Raw genomic sequence first — 23,857 nt, 5'->3', positions numbered from 1 at the left:
AGTCACTGGCAGATCTAAGAACAGAACCCAGGTCTCTTGCCATACAATTCTCTGCCTCAAGTACAAGATCTTCTCCTACTTCCATGAGTTAAGTGGAGTTATGATTAATGATTTAAGTGTTTCAAGGACAATACAGTTCATTGTATGAAGATTTCATGTAGTATTTTTATAGCAACATAGTCCCTGTTAATTTTTATTTAGACTATTAAACATCGGTATCTTCTCACCTTCATCTTCCACATAAGTTCAAATATGGCAACAGAAGTACTATTTTAGATGCCAACATCTTTGATATACTGAACTGCTCAGTTCGACACCAGCATCAAAGTAGCCAGAACTGTGTGAACTCTGAATTCTCTCTTTTTAAAAAAGCAATAAAGGTAATTCTGTCTTCCCATCTTATTGGCTCTTCACACTGGTCCTTGTTCTAACAGCCTAAACATTAACAAGTTTGAAGGCTCCATTTTGCAGAAGCACAACCTGCCACTCCTTTAAAAAAGTCAAAAGAACAACAAAACAAAAGCTGCTTTTAGAGACTTCCACAGCAGTCCCACGATTCATTACATGGAAATTCCTCCAGAACTTGATCTGTGACCAATGACTGCAAAATGAATTTAGATTTAAAATATCCCATTAATTGTAAAGTGACCGTTTATTACTTAAATGCATGCACACTGCCACTACTCACACAGTCACAAGGGACTTTCAAATATAGCCGACATAAGGGATACAGTTTCTTCCTAATTATGTTTTTGCGAGCTCTCCTATCACTGTTCATGCATTTGATTATTCTTCCCTATGAAGACGATGTTTGAACTTACTGGAAATTTTTCCTATTATAAGAAGCCATCTCTGGCTTCATATTTTTCAGTGGACAGATTAGTCAAATGTTAACATTTACACAAACTGCATGCAAACCGCTGGAGTTCTCCTGGAGCAGCACAAGAATGCTTCCCGAAACAAGGGACATTATTCTGCCTATCTTACTTGAGCACAGCTCCTTCTGAGGTCGATGGGAGTTTTGTCCAAGCAAGTTCTGAGTAGAGCCTTACATTAGTAAGCTAGCACTAGGCTGCAAGCCATGGGCATTCCAAGAAAGGGTATCCAAGTTGGTAATATAAAAGCAAGATTGGGTGCAACTGATTTCTTCTTGCTTAAGGCCAACAAGAGACACCAGAACTTGACACAGCAGAAGTAAATTAGGTTTCTTGTAACTTAAACAAAAAAATCATGGTGGGATTTTGTTTCATGACCTTGAACTCAGAACTTCCTGGAAATAAGAGGTTTAGCATCTCAGTCCTGCAGGAGACACCAAAAAAGGGATATCCTTTTTCAATAAGAATCGGCGGGAAGGTCTGGGAAAAAGATTAGAGCTGAATGAACCAGGTTACCCTAGTTTTGGTTTGTATGGAAGTAGTAAAGAATGACTTTATTTCTTCTGTTATGGAGATAGACTTAAGACTGAGTTTTAGCATCTTTAATGTCATGTTTTCATATATTGAATCAGACTTCTGAAATTCTACTTGTTTGAATTTTTTGATGAAAAAAAAACAAACACACTTTTAACTGCCCATTATCAGAGCCCCAGTAGCCTAATGGATAAAGCATTAGCCTCTTAAGCCAGAGATTGTGGGTTCAAGTCCCACCTGGGGTGAAAAACTACTTCTTTGGGGAGGGATAGTTCAGTGGTTTGAGCATTGGCCTGCTAAACCCAGGGTTGTGAGTTCAATCCTTGAGGGGGCCACTTAGGGATCTGGGGCAAAAATCAGTACTTGGTCCTGCTTGTGAAGGAAGGGGGCTAGACTTGATGACCTTTCAGGGTCCCTTCCAGCTCTATGAGATTGATCATAATAAATATATGGAGATATACCTATCATGATAAAGAGTAGTTTTTGTACATAGGCCAGTATATTTTTTGTATAAATTTTGGATAGTTATGTTTCTAGTGTAAACAGGGCTGCTTTTAAAAACATGTTTATTTGTGCCTTACACCTAGGTTGAAACAAAAGATCTATTTATCTTCAGAGACCAAGTGTATTTGTCACCCAATACATTTAGTTATCGGGGAATATAGAGGAATTGTCTAATTTCAAAATTAAAATCAGTTAAATCAAATTAATATATGAGACGTAGTGTTTCAACTGTGGCCTGAAAAAACCTAAGCCTGTAGTAGTGTAAATTTTGAGAATAGTTTGTAACCTGGAGAACATGTTACAGCAAAGTTGACCTTTACCTACATTTGCTAAACCATTCCAGACACTTGTGGCTTTGGAACAGTATACAGACTGGCTTGAAAAGAGACAATTCCCATTGAATTTGGAGACCACCACATGAAATACTAACTTGCCTGCTGAAGGATGGAAACCACAGCTGAGTTATGCTGTCACTGCGTCTGAGGTATCTGAAAAGATGCTTTTCAGCCCAGACCAGCACCACTCAGTTCTTTCCTTGCCTCCCAATTTCCCTCTTCTTGATATAAGTTGCTGTTAGTCTCATCTGTCTGGATTCTTATGCTTTTGCCGTTGCTGAATGCCTGAAACTACAAGAGCTCCAAGTATTCTGGGATTCCTAAATGACACAGAGGAAGGAGGATGGGGGACAAAACCATAGACAGGGTTAGAAATTTAAGCTTATCTGAAAAGGAAGAGCAGATTTAGCGTTAGCTTGGGCATCATGGCTAAGATTATCTTTCCTCTACAAATTGTAATGTAACAGTCATAGGTAGGGTGACCAAATAGCAAGTGTGAAAAATCAGGACAGCGTGTGTGTGTGTGTGTGTGTGTAAGTAAAAAATAGGAGCCTATATAAGAAAAAGCCCCAAATATCAGGACTGTCCTTATAAAATCAGGACATCTGGTCACCCTAGTCATAGGATGCATCAAAAGAAACAAGTCTGCCAGAGGCACCAGTCAATCTTACAGAAACTTTAAATGATCTAAAGAAGCTGCTTTCTTAACTTGTAGAGCTTGAATAAAATCTCAGCATAATGCCAGAAATGTTGATAGCCAACTCTGTTCTATTTCTGTGCAAAGTAGAGCCTATCACAGTCATACGTGCTAGTACTCAGACACTCCTGATGACAGTGTTGTTCTAGCCATTTTGGTCCCAGGATGTTAGAGAGAAGGTGAGTGAGAATATCTTTTAGTCAACCAACTTTTGTTGGTGAGGCTTTTCCTACACTGGACTTCCTTCAGCAAAACTTTTGTCTTCAGGGGTGTGAACCCTCCCCTGAATGACAAAAGTTTTGCTGAGGAAAAGCGCTGGTGTGAACAGCGCTTCGTTAGCAGGAGAGCTCTTTCCTGTTGACAAAGAGCGGCTACACTGTGTGCCTTTTAGCAGCATGGCTGTAGTGGCACAGCTGTGTTGCTAAAAGGTGTGTCAGTGTAGACATAGCCAAAGAGACACTTTTGAGCTTATACAGTACTCTTCTTCTGTGAAAGGTATTCAGTGTGTCACAACTGAATACAAGATCCAACAAATAGTTTAGCAAAAGTAATTAGCACATATTCTAAGAGACAATTCAATGTGAAGTAGCCCATTAACACCCCCTTTTTCTCCTATAACGATGAGGGTGAGGTTAGTGTAATAAGACATAAATCCAGTGTCTTAAGACCATGATTTTTAGTGTGTACCAAAGTTATGAACTTAGTTCCCTGGCTCGTCTTTTGAAAGTATTGTGCGGGTTTCCCTTAAGGATATGAACTGACAGGTCAGATATAGAATGATCGCTTTGTGAAAAGTGTTCACCCACAGGTGAGATAGGAAAAAGACACACACTGAGTTCATTTGAGAACAGTGATGGTCTGGTTTCACATACATAGTTAATGGGGTATTTATTGCATTAGATAAGGTACACCACCTGTGATAGGTATAAGTAAGACCCATGGAACTTGAAAGGTGCATTGTGGGGAGTGTTGACCATTATAGTAGTGGAGATATGTCTGCAGGTTTTGCATCTGTTTTTCTGGCAAGGTCGGGTGCCGCTTTGAGTTGGTGGGTCCTGGTCTGTGGGGAGCTTGCTTCTGATGTTGATGAGCTTGGAGAGTATGGGTGGTAGTTTGATGATACCCCATATGGATTCCAGTGTGAGGTAGCAACTATGTGTTTAGTCAGAGCAGGTTTTATTTCTGTATTGAAGCAGGTTCTCTTGGAGTATTTGGATGGCCTGTTCCATGATGCGAGCTACTTCTCTGGTGGAGTGTCCTTGTTTGGTGAAGGCAGTTTTGAGTGTAAGTGTATATCCCAGACTGTCTCCTCAGAGCATAGTGCCTGGCTGGAGATAACATTTCTTGGTGCATTTGTGAAGGTTACTGGATCTATAAAGGTAGGTGTGCTGATCTGTGGGTTTCTTAGTTGCCTGAAGTGTTCCATTGCTGAAGCCAATTGTGGTGTCTGGGAAGTTGATGCTAGTGGGGAAATGTTCCAGAGAGAGTTTAATGGACAGGTGGTGGTTGTTGAAGTTGTGATGAAAATCTGAGGGCGTTTGTTATTTGTCCAGAGGATGAAGATACCATCAATGTATCTCACGTGTATCATTTGCAAATGTACTACAAAACCAATTATCTTGGTACTAGCACATAAGTGACTAAATGGACTAGAGAATAAACAGTTAACAGATTTACAACAGAAACGGTGAAACAAGTTAGAGTATGAAGGCATGGGAAACTGGACTAGTCTCAGCAGCAGACAGAATACCAATGAAACAATCTTATATTAACGTTGGCTGGAAACTTCTGGGAAAATCTAGAAATGGAGCTTCAAGGTGTGACCAAAAAGTAATTTAGCAAATCTCTTCATAAGCATGTATTCTTTTCAAGTGTCTGTTAAGTACTCAGGACTAGATTTTTAAAGGCATTTAGGCATTACTGTGCTCAGCATTGCAATGCTTAACTGATTTAGGAGTCTAAATTTAATTTTTAAAAGGGATTCAGGCACTTAGGAGCCTAAATCCAAGGTGTAGCAATGCCAAAATACCTTTAAAAATCTGGGCCTTGGTTTAGGGTAACAGACATGCAACATTACATATTCAAAACCAACATTTTAAAGTTAATTTTAGGAGTCAAGTGAAATAAGATGCATGTATCTTTTGAAAGGCCACTTCTATAAATGCATAGATTAGCCAAAGCAGATAATACTTGGCTTAGCTGGAAAGACACTCTGCACATTAAACTAACAGCTAGGCATAATTGCATAATAGAAAACAATATTCTTTCAGTTCATAGAACATGCTTGTCAAGATGCTTAGTACAGCTATGCTGCATTTAATATAAATTTGTGCACTTACATATTTGACAAGTCCCATACACAACTGTAGACACATCCTAGCTCAGTCATTGTACAGAATGCTGAACATATTTGTGTCTTCCCTGCATCCGTAATTTAACACAAGCATTCTTGAAAAAGCTAGCCCTTTAAAGGAAAGACATCAGCAACTTCCACCTGCCGAAGACAGAAAAGTCAATTAAGAATGTTTAAACATCAAAGCAATCTTGGGGGAGATTTTCAAACTCTAGGTACACAACTACACTAATGCTCCTCTGTATGCCTTTTGAGCATCTAGGGGGAAGATGCCTCAGATGTTTAACCCTCACTCACTCACCCTTTGGATCCATCCAGAAAACAGACATCTTAAGCAAATTTCCATGGGCATCATTAGATTTAGGAAGGAGTCATCACCATCCATGCTGTGGTCACACCAATTGCAACATAAAACCTAGGTTGCAACATAAAACCTAGGTTGTATTTATAAACAATTATTTGACTACAATAAAGAGAAAGGTTACAGCACTTATATCCAGTTTAATAAGGATTACCTGCTGTGTCACCTTCTAATTTGTGTGTTGATGCAAATATTTTCTAATCTAAAAATTCTTAAATATTCGAGCCCTCTATGGTACATTTTCAATCCAGCTAAGTCGTACCAATTTAACTTGCAAGTTTTCATGCAGTGCTTCATCCAGCTAGTTCTTTAATACAAACTCACTGTCCGTTTGGAATTATGAAAGCAATGTTTTACTACTAAGCAAATAAAGATCACCTCATGTCCAAGTTTAATACAAAAAACATTTTCAAGTTCACTGAAAGCTCACATACAAATGGTATGGTCTGACACAAACTTGAGTTAAAAATATGCATCCATCTACTGCAGTGGGAAAACTTAGCTATACAATGCTGCCTTTTCAACCAGCCATTTTCAAAAGCACTTAAACGATTAAAATTCTAAGTTAAAGACACATTCAGCTACACACACTAGAAACAGGAGTATTTATATTTAGAAATAAGTTTCATGGAAGTGAGGAACTGGAATGTACTTAAAATCTCTAGTTAGAGATTTGAGACTCATGAGACAGACATGAAATAGGTCAGAACACCTGTGGGAAGACAAAAGTCTGCTAAATGCAAAAAACGTTTATTTTTTCCACGTTGTACTCGGTCCCTTGATACACCAGTGAAAACAACTGAACTATTTGCAATCTCTTCTCCCCATACAGTCAATACCAAAAGGTTCCAGCAACAACATCTCTTTTCCCTCCCTTTCCTATCATGTACTTTGATTTTTTTCCAGCACCAGTTTACCAAGGTAAATATTGCTCATTTTATAGCAAAAATGTATATCACATTTGATCCATCCCCCCCCCCCCCCCCAAAAAAAAAGTGCCCTTAGGGACAAGATGAATTACACACACTCTAAAACGAATGTGTAAGTCCTTAATGAAAGCAAATACTAACCCACATTATATTAACTTCTGTTAATCAAAAATAGGTTGATAAGAAAGTCTAGGTAAGAGTGGGACATACTAATTTAGACAAGACATCGGAACACATCATTAGAGATTTAAAGGCCTCTAGTAATACTTTTTGTAGTAATTAGCGCAAGACAGTTCTCATATAAACAACTATTTGATGGTAGACTTCAATGATAAACAATTCACTTGATGACATTTACATATAAATACACATAAATAAAAACCTATATAATTTAGGTCTGAAATTAACAAAAGTGTGACTTGAACTGTAATTGCATCTAGCTGTATCAGAGCTTTTCCTCTAATGATGCTCAAGTTGTATAAAAAGCATAATTGTACAATTCTTAGTTTAGTAAAGTACTACTCTATAAAACAGAATCATGAAAACAGCGCTTACATTTTAATGTAATGTATAAAATGTATATTTACATTTACACACTTTACTGAACTACATAAGGTAGCTCATGGTAAAAAAACAAATCCCTTCTTGAAAGTCTTTCAAAAATACATCAACTGCAAATATTTATGATTAAAAGTTACTAAATTAGCAGCTGACAGGACATTTATAGTAAAAAATATACTTTAGGAAAATAGCTGGAAAAAATCTAAACATTGATAAACACTTTAAAACTATATTTAAACAGAAAATTTTAGCAAAAACAGACATAAAATCTAGGGTAATGGGAACTATTGCATATTGCTCCTCAAGAGCCCTGCGGTAACTGCAGGCAGAACAGAGGAAGTGGATAGGGAAGGAATTAAGTGGTGGTAGGAATGAAGTGTTGATCCAGAATCAGGAGGTAAAGGAGAACCCAGTCTCTCTCTATAACTGCTGCCTCTGTTAGTGGGGGTGGGGGGAAGGAAAACAAAAGACAGAGAAACCCTCTCACTGAACATACACCCCCTTCAAAAGGCTAGAAAAGTTTGCAAAAAAGCCCAGTTCTGAAAGCCTTGAGCCCTAACTTAAAACCATTTACAGTATGTATTTACAGTTAAATGGACAAAACAGAGTGACACTACAAATTGCATGTTAACTTCAAAAATTAACATTTTGCAATATGAAGTGCTTTATATTTTTTATAAAATACATGTGCAGTTTTGATAGAGTAAACTATCTTAAAAATTGTTTCCACAAGTCCTCTGTTTCCTTGAAGGATCTTTGTCTTCTGCACATTTAACAGTTTCAAGATTCAACAAGGATCTCCACAATATGATCAAGCTCATTAAGATCAGATTTACAGTTAGAGTTAGAATTTGCAGATGTCTGAGAAGGAAATGTTTCGAGATCACAGTGTCCCATTTTTGTGTTGCTCATCATTCCTGTTAATACTGTATCTAGGTCATAGTAAGAATTGTCAACTTCTGAAAATAGATCTTCAACTGTATTAGGACTTTTATTCTCTAACGTCTCAAATATCTGATCTAATGATTTTTGAAAGTTTCCTCTATTTTCTTGTGGGTTCTCCATTTCCCACATGTTACTTTGCAGGTTTCTTGGAACTTGTGGTGACGTAACTGTTGACATAATTTCTGAATTATCTTGTGACTGGGTACCCTCACAATCTTTAGTGAAGGTACTATAAACTGGAACAAGTTTTCCTTCAGCTTGTTCCTTGGATGAACGGCAAAGGATATCTGTTGAAACTAGACGATCTAGAGAAGTCTGTCCTGCACTCTGTGTATTTATCATCTGCCAAGTCCCATCCTGGGTCATTTCCTCTTGGATTTGCCGCACCGTATTGGCTATAAGTACCGAACGACAAAGATTAGGTTCAACGAGCATGTGGCATAATTGAAGTTTGACCAAAGACATATCTAAAAGTGACTGTCGCTGAAGATTATATGAAGGGATAGCCTTAAAACCAGCCAGAGTTCCTTCAATATCTTCTTCACCATCAAAACATTTTCTCTTCAATCCTCGCACAAACATTGTGTCCTGTTGAGAAAAAATGAGAGACTCTTTAGCACAATCCAGGGGCCTAACAAGTTAGACACTGCAGAAATGAAACTACTGCAAAAAAAAAAAAAAAAAAAACCAAACAAACCACTTTAGAATCTTTCATTTCAGAAACAATTAAAATCACTTGAAGACATAAGAATGGTCATACCAGGCGCTAGCAATGATGTATCTGGTACAAGATGCTTCAGAGGGGTGTGTAAAACACAATGGACAATTTTACAGCAACATACCTACACGGGAAAGCCTGTTTCAAACTACAGGCAGCCAGTCAGTGATTGATTTATCTTCTGAAACGTGTGTGTTAGCTATCTAGTCTAACTGCAGATACTGGTCGGATAAGCATACAAATGTTCTCTGAATTTTACCGATATTGACCATATCTTAGAGTAGTGAGTGCCACAAGGTAATTTGTTAGGTGTTTAAAAGAAGAAAAAAAATAAATTGGCCTTGAATTTCAATAGGTGCCCCCTGATTCTAATGTAACAGTCAGGGTAAGTCAAAGTGCACACATGATGTTCACTACACAGTTTACTATTCTATACATGACTGCCAGAAACTGAGACTGTGTGACTGGATGGATCACTCAAAATTAACCTATTTTTTTCATACCTCTGAAACATCTGGCATTGGCCACAGTCAGAGACAGGATACTGAGCTAGATGAACCATTGGTCTGACCCAGGTTTTTTTTTTTTGGGGGGGGGGGGGGGAGGGGGTAACCAAACCTAAACAAGTTATTCAAGATGAAAATGTACTAGCTTCCCCCATGACATTTTCAGTATTTCTCTACTTCCCTCAACACAGCCTAATCTCTCATTTTAGGTTTCTGACTGCTACTGTGCACCGAGCAGATGTTTTTTCTATGAGCTCTCCTCCATGTCTTTTTCCTGTGTGGTTAGTTAACCCAAAATCCAACATATGACAAGGTAAATTGTTCCTTCCAAGATGTTAGGCTGCATTTGTCTACACTGACTTTAAACTAGGGAACAGAATGGCAGGTTAAAGGGCTTCTAAAATTCCTTACAATACAATGCTCACTAAAAAAGTATCAAAGAGTCCTGTGGCACCTTATAGACTAACAAGACATATTGGAGCATAAGCTTTCGTGGGTGAATACCCACTTTGATACTTTTTACAGATCCAGACTAACACAGCTATCCCTCTAAAAAAGTAGATCACCCGAGTGTTCACCCCTCTTCCAGATCGTTAATATATTACACTGCTGATACTATGGTTCTGTGGGCACCTCACTTTAAAATTCCACACACAATAATACTTGCCCTGCTAAAATTGTGGTTCTCAGAAATCAAGTGTCCATTTGGACGGACACACTCTTGGGGTAAGTATCCCTTGCTTGTGGGATACTGGAAAATTCTGGAAAGCAGTGCATATTGGGGTACTCACCCCAAGCTTGTGTGGTTAATGTCACCTTAATGCTGCATTTTCCTGGTTTGCTACCTTGTTTTTTACTTTAACTGTAATGTTATTGTAAGGGATATATACGACCCTACTGAATATAAACTGTTTTTCAAACATTTGATATTTGAAAAGTAAACTCACTGAATGGAAAGGAATGTGGAGCAAAACAACAATACCTTACTGCTTTTTGTGGGGGAATTCAAATATAGGAACAGCACCAAGCGGAGATGAAACTAAATGAAATCCTTCAAGATTAAAAAAATAAAATTCAGATTTTGCCAGAAAGTCCCACTGGTTTCTATTGCATTCATTCACTTTCTATATTTATGATGTGGGTTATCAATTTGAATCTTATTGCCCAATTTCTGAGACTGCACAAAATATAGCTGGTTTAAAAGTTTCACTTAAGAAGTTACATACCAGTAACTGCGTTTGGTGGAGTCCTTCCTCTTCTCCCATGCTATAGAACAAGATTCCATACAGCAAGTGTTATAGCTTCACCTACCAGGCAACAGGAGACAGGAAGTCAGTCAGTTACAGGAGTCACACAGCAACACTTCATCCCTTGTTGCTATTTCAGGTACTTTATATAGTCTCCATTACTTGATTATCTGAGCACCTCACAAACTTTAATGAACTGAGCCTCATAACACACCTGTAAGGCAGGGCAGTGCTATTATCCCCATTGTACAGATTTTGAGCAGAGGGGCTGAATGATTCGCCCAAAGTCACACAGAAAATCTGTGTGAAGGTTAAGGACTTAAACCCAGGGTCTCCTAAGGTCTAGGCTAACGCCCTAACCATTGGACCATTCTTCCTTTCTTCTCCTCTCTTTCTTAGCCACTGAAATAGTAAACTAAATATTTAGCTGTCACTTGGGGTATTGAAATATACATAAAAATTACATAAGAGGGGAGAAAAGACAAATCATCTCTGTAAAACAAAAGGAAAAACATACAGTCTACTTCCATTTACCTGAAACTCTACTATCCAAACTTCCATATTATCCAAATCCCTTCCTTGTCCCCACTGTATCCAGGAGATAAGGAAGGAATTTAGATAAGGCAGAGGTTCGGTTAATAGACACCCCCCCCCAGCCAGGACTGCAAGAAGGAAAAGGATGACAAGCCCCAAGCCGTGGGAAAGCCACCCTGCTGCTGAATGGTCCTGCAGCAGCGCAGGGAGCCCTTTGCAGCCCTGCTGTCACAGAAGTGAGTGAGTGCAGGGTTGTGACAGCAGAGCTTCAGGACTCCCTGCACTGTCACAGGGCCAGTGACACTTGATCCCTACAGGCGCACAGAAGGTTGCATTTTTGGCAGGGCAGAGCAAAGTCTTAGCCAGGGATTTCTGCTGTCCCACACGTGCAAAGATTGGGTGTCACTGGTTGTGGCAGCGCAGGGAGCCCTCTGCAGCCCCACTTCTCATGGGAGCGAACGGGGCAGAGCAGAAACCCTCGGCCAGGACTGCAAAGAGCCGGCCTCTGCATGTCTCCTCCCCTCTCTATTAGCTGAGCTCCCAATTATCCACATAAAAGCTGCGTGCCCCATGCTACTTGAATAATTAGGGTATACTATATTACTGATTTTGTCACTCTCTTCTCCCATCCTACATGAAGATTATATAAAGCAAATGTAAGTGGTAAGCTGTGAAATAAGGAGGTGAGTTTTCCTATAGCAGCAGCCATGAGAACGTTGTGACTAAAATTTGCCTTGCAAGGGGATAGATTTGCTAGCATATAGTGTAGGAGAAATGTGTTTTGTTCATAAAAGCAATTAGACTTTCAAAACAAATTTGGGGCTAAATAAAGTTTGATAGACCTCTTAACATATTGACTATGAATGTTGTCTGCACTAGAGTTACCGGATCAGGAAAAAATAGCTAATCCATTTGAAATTCTGAAAGCTTCAAGGGTAAAGTACAAAAATAATCAAAATTTTCTTCTAGAAACATCTGTCCTAAATAAGAATTCAGTGACCCCAGCTCAGTTAAATAGGAAGGGGGGAGGAAGGCATTTTCCCAATAATGCTACTTTTTACCAGTTGTACACCCTAAGGACAATCTGTTACCGAATGCATCTGGACTACATGGTAGCCATCTGCATCCTGAATCTGACTGAACCCTCTTAAAATAAAATCAAGACATTCTACTAAAGATCAAGCAACATTAAAAGATGCTGCAGATTTGAGAATAAGTAACCAAGATAGGAGTGTTTTCTATTACTATATGGATATTTGAGCATTCTAGAAAATAAAGCCTTACTTCAGAAGAGTCACAATCACCTGCCAAAACTGAATGAAATGGGAATGCCTGCTTAAGAGAACATGAGCTTTCCATAAAAGGACAGAGGGGAGGATTCATTATCAGGTCCAGAAACTAAAGGACAAAGTGATACCATATAAAGATGGTTTCAGCCCAGTCAAACTGGAACTTCAGTAATACACACTGGGAAAAGAACAGGTACCCAACACAAGAAAATGATACACATGACCTGTTGCATGTGATTTTTGCTCACGAGAACAAATAACTACACCGACACAAGCCCTGTGCCTCTCGTGGAGTGGGAGTTATATTCAGTGTGGTAGTACACTTACATCAGTGGGAGCAAGGCTGTAGTGTGCATATGGACATAGTTAGGTCAACATAAGCTGCCTTATGTCTACCTAACTGTGTAGTGTAGACCAGGGCTAATAAATTTAATTGTAAACACTTGTTGCTCTGCTGATCACTATATCAGAACAATTCAATAAGTGTGCTTGGTCCACAGCTGTTGGACCAAGTGACAAACGAAGTCAAGACTGTTGTCTGTTTGGAAGCTAAAAGTTCAAGTACCCCGCCCCCAACAATTTCAAGTAAACTTTAACCTTGTCTAAAAAGGGGAAGAAAAGTTACATCCTTTCCCTAGCACTCTACTGCATGAGTGCCAAAAGCCCAAACTGTTCTGTTTTCCTGTGTGCCAAAAGCTGCAAGAGTCCCTCGATTTTGCGGTTAATCTTCGACAGCTCCTACAATACAGATGTGTCAAAATAAAAATCTGCAGCATACGGACATCTGAAAATTTGAAGAATAGCATAAAATATATTGGATTGAATATAAAAAGAAGTAGTTCAAGGAACAGTATTATTAATGTGTTGAAATCATGAAAATAATAATGTTTTAAATTTACTTGAATCTGGCGCAGAGCTTCCAGTTTGCTGTAGAAACAGTTACCTTACCACAGAATTTAGGTCCAGATTTTGCTAAATTAGAAATGACTGCACAGACACCATTTCTGAGACAATACCCAAGTAGAGCATGTGGTTGCGAGAAAAGGAAACCCTACCCCAGTGGGGACAGTGCCAGGTCACCCACCCCCTAGCAATATAGAGTTGTGTGTGATTGATGTGGGAGTACAGGGATGTACATAATGGTAATGAGAGGCTGGGACAAAAGGATAGTCTAGTCTTCCCCCTAACATACAGAGGATGTAGTGGAAAGAGTAAAAAGGTGCATGTGGTGGTGATAGGGCAGGAAAAGTGCAGAGGTGCATATGGCTGTCTGTGTGTGGGGTGGGGAGGGGGGGTTCATCCCCCCCGGGGTTACAAAGGTGTCCTCCCACAGTGGCAGGGCAGTGGCCCACTCCCCTAAAAGTGCAGCCCCCACGGGGTGGCAGGAGTCACTCTCCCAGAAGTACAGAGACGGTATGTTCTGGTGATGGCAGAGGATGTGAGGGTGAGGGGGGGAAACACCGCCCGGGAGTAAGGAGATGGGGGAGGAGCAAAGCGCTGCGGCGGGGATTAAGAACTGGGGGGCAGGGTGCGTGTGGGGACCTGCTGGCCAGGGTGACGGTGGGTCAGGGCCAGCGTGCTGGACCTGCGGGGCAGTATGTGCGAGGGGGGCGGTAAGACTGGGTGGCGAAAGGGAAGCAGTGAGCGGAGGCTGCGGAGTACTCGGGGGGCGCCTTCCCCGCCGCAAAGCGACCTACCCCGCTCCGAGGAGACCCTGGGCGGCGGCAGCTGCTGCTCGTCGCCCCTCTCTGCCCTGGGACCCCGGGGAGGGGGATCCGCCGCCATTTTGATTCCACTCTCCACCCCGGGCTCTTCCCCGCCTACCCGCGTCCAGACCCGGCGCCTCATTTCTCTGCCCGCGGGGCAGCGACAAACCCCGGTGACGGCTAATCCCGGGCCCGCAGAGCGCTCAGCCCGACCCTACTCACCGCCTCGTCGCCTCCCGCTCCTCCCCGACCCGAGCCCGGCTCCCGCCTCACCGACCGCTCCGCGCCTGAGAGAGGGGGTGGGACCAAGCACACTAGCCAGCCCCGCCTTCCCCCCACCCGCCATTTTATTGTCAAAGCCCACAAAGAAACGGCCGCCCGCCCCCCCTACCAGGCCTGCCATTGGGGAATGCCTCCACCACGAAGCCCCGCCCACAGCCAACCGCTGACCGTCATTGGCTGTCTCCTGAGTGTGTAGCACCGCCCACATAGGATCCAGCCTTCCATTGGGTGATGGGTTACCATGGTGCTCAGCCCCACCCGCCCCTTAATGTGCGACTGGCTGAGGGGTTACCATGGAGCCCGGACTCGCCCCTTAGCTGTAACTGGCTGAGGGAAAGGACGAGGTGGAGTCTAGTGTTCAAATAGCTGCCAATGGGCTAGGCGGGCCTGCGCCTGGTCTGCCTCATTGACTTGCCTGGGCTCCTGGCCATTGACTCCAATGCCAGCAGAAGCGGGGCCTGGCTGAGAGCAGCCCTGTAATCCCTCCCTCCCGCCACGTGCCCACCAGGAGGTGGTGGCAGAGGAGCCCCTACCTCACCAGGGCACCTGCCCTTTTGCTGCACTGGGCTCATCCTGCACATCATAGCTGGGCACTGTATCCCCTCGGCTTAGTGCTTTCCCCCTTGCTGGGGGCTCCTCCACTCTCAGCATGAAACCTAGCGCGCCTGGCCAGCTCACAAATTCCTTGCCTGGCCCTTCTGTTACACAGCAGCACCTATGGCCGGAACCGCAAGGGAACATACAAACAGTCCTACTGGGTCAGACAATGGTCCAGCTAGCAGTTCTTCTGGCAGTGGCCGCTGCCAGGTGCTTCAGAGGGAATGAACAGAGCAGGGCAATTATTGAGTGATCCTTCCCCTGTCCTCCAGTCTCAGCTTCTAGCAGTTGGTGGTTTAGGGCAGTGGTTTTCAAAGTTTTTTTTCTGGGGACCCAGTTGAAGAAAATTGGTGATGCCTGTGACCCAACGGTGCTGGGGATGAGGGATTTTGGGTGTGGGAGGGGCTCCGGGTTTGGGGAGAGCTTAGGGGTTGGGGCGCAGACTTACCTCTGGCAGCTCCCAGTCAGCAGTGCAGCCGGGGTGCACCGTGGACCGTGCTGCACCCTAGAAGCAGCCAGCAGCAGGTCTGGCTCCTTGGCGGAGGTGCTACTCTCGCCTGCAGGCACTGCCCCTCCCCCCCATTCCCATTGGCCGGTTGCCGGCCAATGGGAGTGCAGAGCCGGTGCTCGGGGCGGGGGCAGCGTGCGGAGCCCTGTGGCCCCCCTGCCTAGAAGCTGGGCCTGCTGCTGGCCACCAGGGCCGCCCAGAGGATTCAGGGGGCCTGGGGCATAAAAAAAGGCGCCACCAGCTGCGGCGCTTGTACTCACCGGGTGGCGGTCCAAGTCTTCGGCGGCGGGTCCCTTGATTCGCTCCGGGTCTGAAGGACCCGCTGCCGAAGTGCTGCCGAAGACCCGGAGCGAGTCAAGGGCCCGCCACCGAAGACCCGGAGCGCTGCCGGGTGAGTAAAGATTAAAAAGGCGCCTCTACCCAGGGAAGTGATTCTCGGCCAGGGCTCACGGAGCCCCTGCGGGGCCCAGGGCAAATTCCCCCACTTGCCCCCCCCTCCCCCAGGCAGCCCTCCTGGCCACTTCTGGGGCACAGCACGGTGTCGAAAAAGGTAGGCATGAGCCTGCCTTAGCTGGGAGCACCGCCAACAGGAGTTTTAACGTCCCGGTTGGCGGTGCTGATCAGAGCAAGGTGACCCAGCGCTTTACATGCTGCGACCCAGTAGTGGGTCACGACCCACGGTTTGAAAAACAGTTTTAGGGACACCCAGAGCATGAGGTTGTAACCCTGATGATCTTGGCAAATAGCCATTAATGGACCTATTCTCCAGGAACTTATCTAATTCTTTTTTAAGCCCATTTATACTTTTGGCCTTCACAACATCCCCTGGCAATGAGTTCCACAAGTTGACTGCATGTTGTGTGAAAAAGTACTCCCTTATGTTCGTTTTAAACCTGCTGCCTATCAATTTTATCAGGTGACCCCTACTTCTTGTGGTATGTGAATGGGAAAATAATACTTCCCTGTTCACTTTCTCCATACCATTCATGATTTTATAGACCTCTCTCATCTTCCCCTTTAGTCATCTCCTTTCTAAGCTGAACATATCTCAAATCCCTATCCCCATCACACATGGTCTTCATTCTTCTCTTAATGTTGTCCTCAAGACTCAAACATTTTCACACACCTAATTATTTTTCTCTAGCCAATCTATCTAATCTCATAGTGCCACCACATCTCATGATTTGAGCAGAGTCATGCAATATTTGGTGTTTTTCTTAAAGCCTCAGCTCCTAGACTCAGGTGATTATGTGAAAATCTCTGCTTTAAATTTTTTTAAATTAAGTTTGCAACTCTCATAGTTGTGGAGACAGTCTTGAAAATGCAAAACTCTCAGGAGGCAAATAAAAAGAACCCAAAATATATTATTTTTAAAATCTCATTTTTGAACACTTGGAGTTGGCAATACTGATTCAGTCTTGATGTTGTTGCCCTCTGTAAACACTTTGTTCCTAACGCTTAGCTGCTGTAAGCTTTCCTCAGCTCCGTACTGGCTGTTTGGCTCTCAATTGATCAGAAAGGAAGGGCAAGTCAGGTCTAGCTCACAGCTGAAAGCTGCGCTGCTGTTTCTGGCCCTCAGCTGGCAGAAAGAGGATCTGCAGCCTTGAGGGAAGATGGGAGGAGAATGTAGGACAAAAAATTGAACTCTGAAAACGGAGAGGAGGAGTAGGATGGGCTGTAGAAGGAGCAAGAAATAAGATAGAAGTTGGAGATTAGGTGTAGGGAAGGTTGAAAACAAGTAATAATGGCCTGCACAGAGTAAAATTAGCCAGAAGTTGGGAACAGGGTTAGGCTAAAAATTGTAATGTCTTTTTTATTCTAACCTGCACTGCTCTTACCACAGCATGGTGCAGAATTCCCAGTCAAAACGCTAAAAGAAAAGAAAGTGATACCACAGAAGAAAAACTGCCACATGTTCAGACAGACAGACACTAATTCCTTCTGGCCTAGTTGCAAAGAACTTAGGCCCTGATCCTGCAGTAAGCCCTGAAAGGGCTATCCTTGTGCTAGCATAGAGCCCTGTTACTGGGTTCAATAGGTATGGTTCTTTGCAGGACCAAGACGGTAAAGTAAAGTGCAAAGAAAAAAAGTGTTAACAAACAAAGAGCATAAATATGTATATAAAAGGACTTAAGATTTTTCTCCCTCACAATTATTTTTTCCTTTAAGTTAGAAATATCAGGTCTCAACATCTCCTAACTTTCAAAAAGTTCTCCAGCAAAATGAGGGACCTAGTTAGATTCTGATATAACAGGAGACTGAGCGGGGAAGGAGTTTTACTGTTTAAAACTCTGATTTTGTCAATGCAAACTGACATAATATGGCCAGGGAGAAAAACTGTGAAAGATTCAACCTTCTATCTCTTCAGTTAAGGTCTGAGGAAGCTCCCATGGCAGATCTCTAGTCAAGGTATGACAAGACTTGATAGATTTAGGGAAAAAATTAAACAATTCTTGTGTTTCCTTTATACATGAGAAATAAAACCTAGCAAATCACAATGGTATGATCTGGATAAACCTATACAAAACAATGTAACCCAAGAGATTTACTAGAGAACAAACCATCACAAAGCTAAAAATAAAGCAATAACGAGTACAACAAGGCTGTGTCACCTTTACCCTTTCCACCCACCCACCAACCAACCAACGACACTGAACCAAACTCTCTTGTGTTGGAAAGAACATAAAAAGCTAGACTGCTAGTTTCCTATACAGAACTTTCACATTAGCAGGCTCCCTCAGCACAGTGAAATATTCACAACTAAGATGACTCTTAGCAAAAGCAGAATCTATGACTAGAAGTCAGAGGTAAAGACTAAGGGGAGACAAAACACCATGAAAAAACAGAGAGAAATGTCTGCAGCAGCTTGATAGAGGAAACTGAAATCGAGATGCTTTCTACTCCAGCATAAGAGAGAATGCTTAAAAATCAGGTCTCTTCAATGAACAGATATGACCTAGGACTTTATGTTGCCATCAAATCAGAAATGGCTAGTAGCCTGTGAGGAGCACTCTGCAGCCCTGTCCTGGGATGCCATGTCCCTCACTGTAGCTACTTTTGGCACCTTTGAGACTAACAAATTTACAGCTACAGCCCACTTCATCGGATGCATAGAATGGAACATACAGTAAGGAGAGAGACCTCTCTCCTTACTATATGTTCCATTCTATGCATCCAATGAAGTGGGCGGTAGCCCATGAAAGCTTATGTTCAAATAAATTTGTTAGTCTCTAAGGTGCCACAAGTACTCCTGTTCTTTTTGCGGATACAGACTAACATGGCTGCTACTCTGAAACCTGTAGCTACTTTAGCAGGCAACACAAAGCTAAAGGGTGGGGGAGGGGGAAGTGATTCATGTGCCCTGGGAAGAATCTAGCACTGAATTACCCCCTTCCCCTGCCTAGGCAGCAGGGCAGCTGTCTTAACTGTGGCCCCCACAGTGCAAGGCTAGGCAGGTTCAGCTTGGCCAGGCTGCTGTAGCCGGTCCCCTGCTTGCTACCTGGCTGGGCTGGGGTTTTTTCGCTTTCTCCCCCCTGCCTTAGTTGCAGGAGGGACTGGCTCCCTCCCTAGTTGTAGCTGTGTGTCGCAGGATATTAGAGAGACAAGGTGGGTGAGGTATTAGCTTTTATTGGACCACCTTGTATTGATGAGACAAGCTTTTGAGCCACACCGAGCTGTTCTGTGAACTTCTGGGCGGGACTAGCTCAGCTAGGAGCTGTTACATCCCTTCCCCGACTTGAATGGGCGACAGGCTGGGCTAAGAGCGGCTTCTCCAACCTCCAGGTTGCAGCCGGCTGCAGCACCTCCGCCCACAGCGTTAGCCCTTATTCTCCCCACCACGTGAGCTGGCTCTGCCGGGAGCGGCAGCCCCACCTCCTTGCTCTGTGCTAGCCTGTGCTGGGTTGCGTGACCTGCCGGGGACACAGATGCTAACGAGCGCTGCTGAAAGCCACAGCCTGTCTGCCACCTCCCTACCCGATTGCGCGAGCCCATGCTGGGCTGAGCATTAGGCAGGGGTGGCAGGTTTGTATAATTTTGGGTGGTGTCCAGAACAGGTCCAAGTCCCGCCCCTTCCCCCCCCCACCACCTTGTAAGCCAATATATATATTTTAAAATAATGTAAAAATGTGGGGGCTCTGGGGTGGGGCTGGGGCTCAGGCCTGGGACAGAAGGTTAGGGTGTGGGGGGATGAGTGCTCTGGCTGGGGATGAGGGGTTTGGGGTGTGGGAGGGGGCTAGGGCAGAGGGTAGGGGTGCAGGGGCTGAGGGCTCTGGCTGGGGATGAGGAGTTTGGGGTGTGGGAGGGGGCTAGGGCAGAGGGTAGGGGTGCAGGGGCTGAGGGCTCTGGCTGGGGATGAGGAGTTTGGGGAGCGGTGACTGTGGGCAGGTGGGGCCCGTGTGCTGGTGGAGGGTCCCGTTGGAAAAGGGAAGGGTCCGAGGCAGAAGGGCAGGGTCAGGGCAGCCTGCCCTGCCATTACTGAATAGGGGGCACTAGGACCCTGTGGTGGTTGATGCTGGGAGCCAGCAGAGCAGAGACAGCAGGGAGCTGCAGGGGAGAGGCAGGGATGTGGGGAAGGCGTGCAGGGGCGGCAGGCAGGGCCAGGGGAGAGACCCGCCCCCAATTGGTGGTGCCGGGCCCCTGGGCCCTGAATATTGCTAGAGACCAGGCACCACGGGCCCATACAACTCACCACTCCTAGGATTAGGGGCTAACCGAGCAGGGAGCTGGATCAGCTGCCTACAGTGTTGTCACTCAGCAAGTCCGGTGTGGGTGGGACTTTCACATAGCAAACTAGGGTGACCAGATGTCCCGATTTTATAGGGACAGTCCTGATTTTGGGGTCTTTTTCTTATATAGACTCCTATTACCCCCCATCCCCCGTCCCGATTTTTCACATTTGCTGTCTGGTCACCGTAACAGCAACAAGGGAGGAAAAAACAGTTTAAAAATAGGAAACTGTTTGTAAAACCACCAAAATGACTGGGAAACTCAGTGCCTGGGCTCAGGTCTGAAGTAGTTCTCTTTTTTTAAACTAACTAGGTTTTGAGTTTGTTTGTACAGCGACTAGTGCAATAGGGTCCTGGTCTGTGACTGGAACGCCTCGGCGCTACTGCAATACAAATCCTAATACAATAGAAATTAACGTCCCTTAAGGCTGGCATCAGATCTCATCCTGCTCATGCTTACACACGTGAGTAACTAATGAAAATACTCCTGTGAGTTAAGTTACTCACACACGTATGTGCTTACAGGATGAGATCCTTAGACCGCAGTCATTTTCAGGAGAGCAAACTCCTTAAAGTGTTTCCTTTGGGCACTGTCTCCTACTAGGTGTTTGTACAGCTCTTAGCAATGTTTCTCAACCAGTGGGTTATGACTAGGGTGACAATACATCCATTTTTGGCTGGGACAGTTGCTTTATTAAGCCCTGTCCCGGCCATCCCGACTTTGGCAAAAGTGGGCATTTGTCCTGTTTGCTCTTGCTGACTTGATCGGTTGGCAAGAGCAAACGGGACAAATGCCCACTTTTGTCAAAAAAGTGTGGTGTGGTATGGAGAAATATATGGGGGCAAGCAGCGATGTCAGCCCCTTGCAGGGGAGCAGGCAGGGTTCCAGCAACCCCAGCCATGTGGGCGAGGAGGGGGGAGTAAGGGAGGGCTCTAGCGACCCCCGTCTCGCACCCCGGGGGAGGCGGAGAGGGCTCAGGCCAAGCCAGCATGGTGTCCCATTTTCCCTTTGGGAAATATGGTCACCCTAGTTATGACCCCAGGAAGGGGTGTCACAAAAGTCAGTTGAGGGGGTTTAGATGCTTTGAAAATTTTATTATAATGTAAAGCAAAAAAATCTCGCCCCCCCCTCTCCCTGCCCACCCTTACCTTTCAAGGTCAAGTATTCTTTGTCAACCTCTGGAAACACACTCACAAAGAAATTATATAACTTAGCTTTGTTATCACCGATACCTTTTTACTCTTACAGTAGCTGTAAGGGGATCGTGAAAATTTTTTACTTTAAATAAGGAGTTGCCACCCTGAAAAGGTTGAGAAATATCAGGTCCCTGATCCTGACTGGAACCGCTGACCGCTACTGCAATACAAATAATAAGCTTATAAATTTTTGTTTTTATTCATTAAGTTCTGACTGTGACAGATATGGCAATTTCCTGCAATACCTTTGGGAGATTTTACTTTATTAAGTTTATGTATAATTGTGGGCCAGGGATTGTATGCAGTTGCATGGGGGAGGGTGACAACAGTCCTCCAGGAACTACAAACAGTGGGGGGTGATTAGGCAAATTCACTCAGGCTGTAACACCTCCAGAGAGGTACCACCACCTGGAAAGACTCGCATATACTGGTTCAAACTGGATTCTCCAGAGACTAACAAAGAAAGGACAAAAACAATGAGGAGTCCGGTGGCACCTTAAAGACTAACAGATTTATTTGGGCATAAGCTTTCGTGGGTAAAAAGAAGTGGGGTTTTTTACCCACAAAAGCTTATGCCCAAATAAATCTGTTAGTCTTTAAGGTGCCACCGGACTCCTCGTTGTTTTTGTGGATACAGCCTAACACACCTACCCCTCTGAAAGAAAGGACAGTTTAAACTGGAGTTTAAACCTTCTGTCCAAGGAGAGCCCCAAATTCTTCCTGGGAAGGTTTGGAAGGACTTGGCCTACTGAGGCCCCATAAGACTGATGGGTGAGCTCTCTTAGGCTTGTAGCATGCATATGGGAAATTTTATTGATTTTATATGTTTCCTTTGTAATGATTTCACCTTAAGAATAAATGTGCTTAGAAGGCACTGCGTGGTAACTTATAACTGTGGGTAATTACACCCTTTATAGCTTCTAAAGAGAGAGCAAAGCACAGACGCTGGCCTGTTAAGGTAGTCTGGGTTGCTCGGAATAACACAGCGCAGGCAGGAAACTGTGCAGCTTGCAAAAATCCTGCTGGGGGGAGAGCGACACGGATCTCCATCTGAGAGGGAACAGTGAGAAGCCTGGAGCCTAGAGTGTGTGCCCCTGAGGGAGCAATACAGGTGCACAGTTGCCCTGAACTGAGGCACCCACCACACCAGCAAAAAGTTTCAGCTGATGTGAAACAGTTAAATAGGTAATGCTGACACTTCATTTACTGTCACCAGCCTCCAGATTTAGGCCCCAGGCCTGCAAACACTTAGCAGCTTTACTCATGTCACTACAGTTACATGCATACTTAAGTCAATGGGACTACTCCTGTGAACAAAGTTATACACCTTCTTAAGTGTTTGCAGAATAGGGCCTTAGATGAGACAGAATTACTACTCCATTGAGATAAATGGAAGGAACTCACCCCTCTTAGGGCTACTGTTTCAGTTTGCAGACTCAGTAAGGCCCCAAGCTTGCAAACACTTACACATGTACTTAACTTTAAGCACACGAGTGGTGTCACTGGATTTTTTTTCTCACTCTTGTTGCTGGGTGAAGTCAGTGGATATATTCACACACTTAAAATTAAGCACAGGTGTGTTTTCAGGATCAGGGCCAGCACCTTAGCAGGCCACATTTGGAATAGAATCATAGAAGATATGGGTTGGAAGAGACCTCAGGAGGTCATCTAGTCCAACCCCCTGCTCAAAGCAGGAAGGGTTTTGTTTGCATCCATAGGGGCTAGAAACCAACTTAAAAAAACAAGAAAGCTTAAGTTTTGAAGAAACTAATGGTTTTAGACAATACCACTGCGTGATTGATCAAACCACCCCTGCCTACAACTGCATTAAAGAACTCCCCATCAAACTACTGTACTCTGCAGCTGTACTTAGCCTTACCTGTGAATGTGGGGGTTAGTGGTTACAGAGAAACTGCCACTCCAGATCAGACTAGTAGCCCATTTAGTCCAGTATCCTTGATCTGTCAGTTACAGAGCTTGACTGATGCATTTAGGGTTTATTTTGCATCTAGGGAAGCTGATCGTGCCTCCTTTGTTTAACTTGGCACAGCAGCAGATCAGGAGGGTGTCTGGTAGGAAGTATGTTGTGTTCTTTAAACCTCTTATAGCTAGTATGGATTGCCATAAAAATAGCCAGTAGTCTTTGTCAATATGGGAAAACAATTCAGAAGAACATCTGCAGACTCTCACCTTCCTAGGGCAGGGCTCAAGCTAAAGAATCCAGAACCAGAAGAAAGACTAGTTAAATATGACCATTCTCTAGGAAGTAGGCCCTGTTATTGCAGTAGTTCAATTGGGCACATGACGGCTCTAAGCTTTGGAAGGCTGCCTGCTCCACCTATTAAAGGGGTCGGAAAGAGATGGAATAAGGCTCCAGCTGCGTTCCAGCCAATGATGAGACAACAGAAAAGGGCCATCGTTGGATGAAAGTGGGCCAGATGGACAGTGATAT

The 23,857-nt window shown here is 44.0% G+C and overlaps 1 protein-coding gene and 1 non-coding gene across 2 annotated transcripts; one reads left to right on the top strand and one right to left on the bottom strand.

Annotated features, from left to right (window-relative positions):
• Positions 1–1,581: 1,581 nt before the first annotated feature.
• Positions 1,582–1,654, top strand: TRNAK-CUU (transfer RNA lysine (anticodon CUU)). Its single transcript has one exon. It is a non-coding gene; the product is annotated as a tRNA-Lys (tRNA).
• A 5,470-nt stretch (positions 1,655–7,124) lies between these two features.
• LOC135878117 (cell division cycle-associated protein 4-like) lies at positions 7,125–14,359 on the bottom strand. The gene is made up of 3 exons (XM_065403690.1): positions 14,317–14,359; positions 10,545–10,625; positions 7,125–8,682 (listed from the first exon to the last, which is right to left on the bottom strand). Exons 2-3 carry the CDS (start codon positions 10,581–10,583, stop codon positions 7,930–7,932), a joined length of 792 nt encoding a protein of 263 aa, XP_065259762.1. The 5' UTR covers positions 10,584–10,625; positions 14,317–14,359; the 3' UTR covers positions 7,125–7,929.
• Positions 14,360–23,857: the final 9,498 nt, after the last annotated feature.

Source organism: Emys orbicularis, chromosome 4, assembly GCF_028017835.1.
Source record: "Emys orbicularis isolate rEmyOrb1 chromosome 4, rEmyOrb1.hap1, whole genome shotgun sequence".
Classification (NCBI taxonomy): domain Eukaryota; kingdom Metazoa; phylum Chordata; order Testudines; family Emydidae; genus Emys; species Emys orbicularis.
This window is presented reverse-complemented; position numbering and strand designations above follow the sequence as displayed.

Bases quoted from the DNA above. Each gene is read 5' to 3' on its own strand.
- LOC135878117 (XM_065403690.1), bottom strand. From the start codon at position 10,583: ATGGGAGAAGAGGAAGGACTCCACCAAACGCAGTTACTG. The intron at 8,683-10,544 runs GTATGTAACTTC...TTTTCTCAACAG, and splicing joins TCCACCAAACGCAGTTACTG to GACACAATGTTTGTGCGAGG.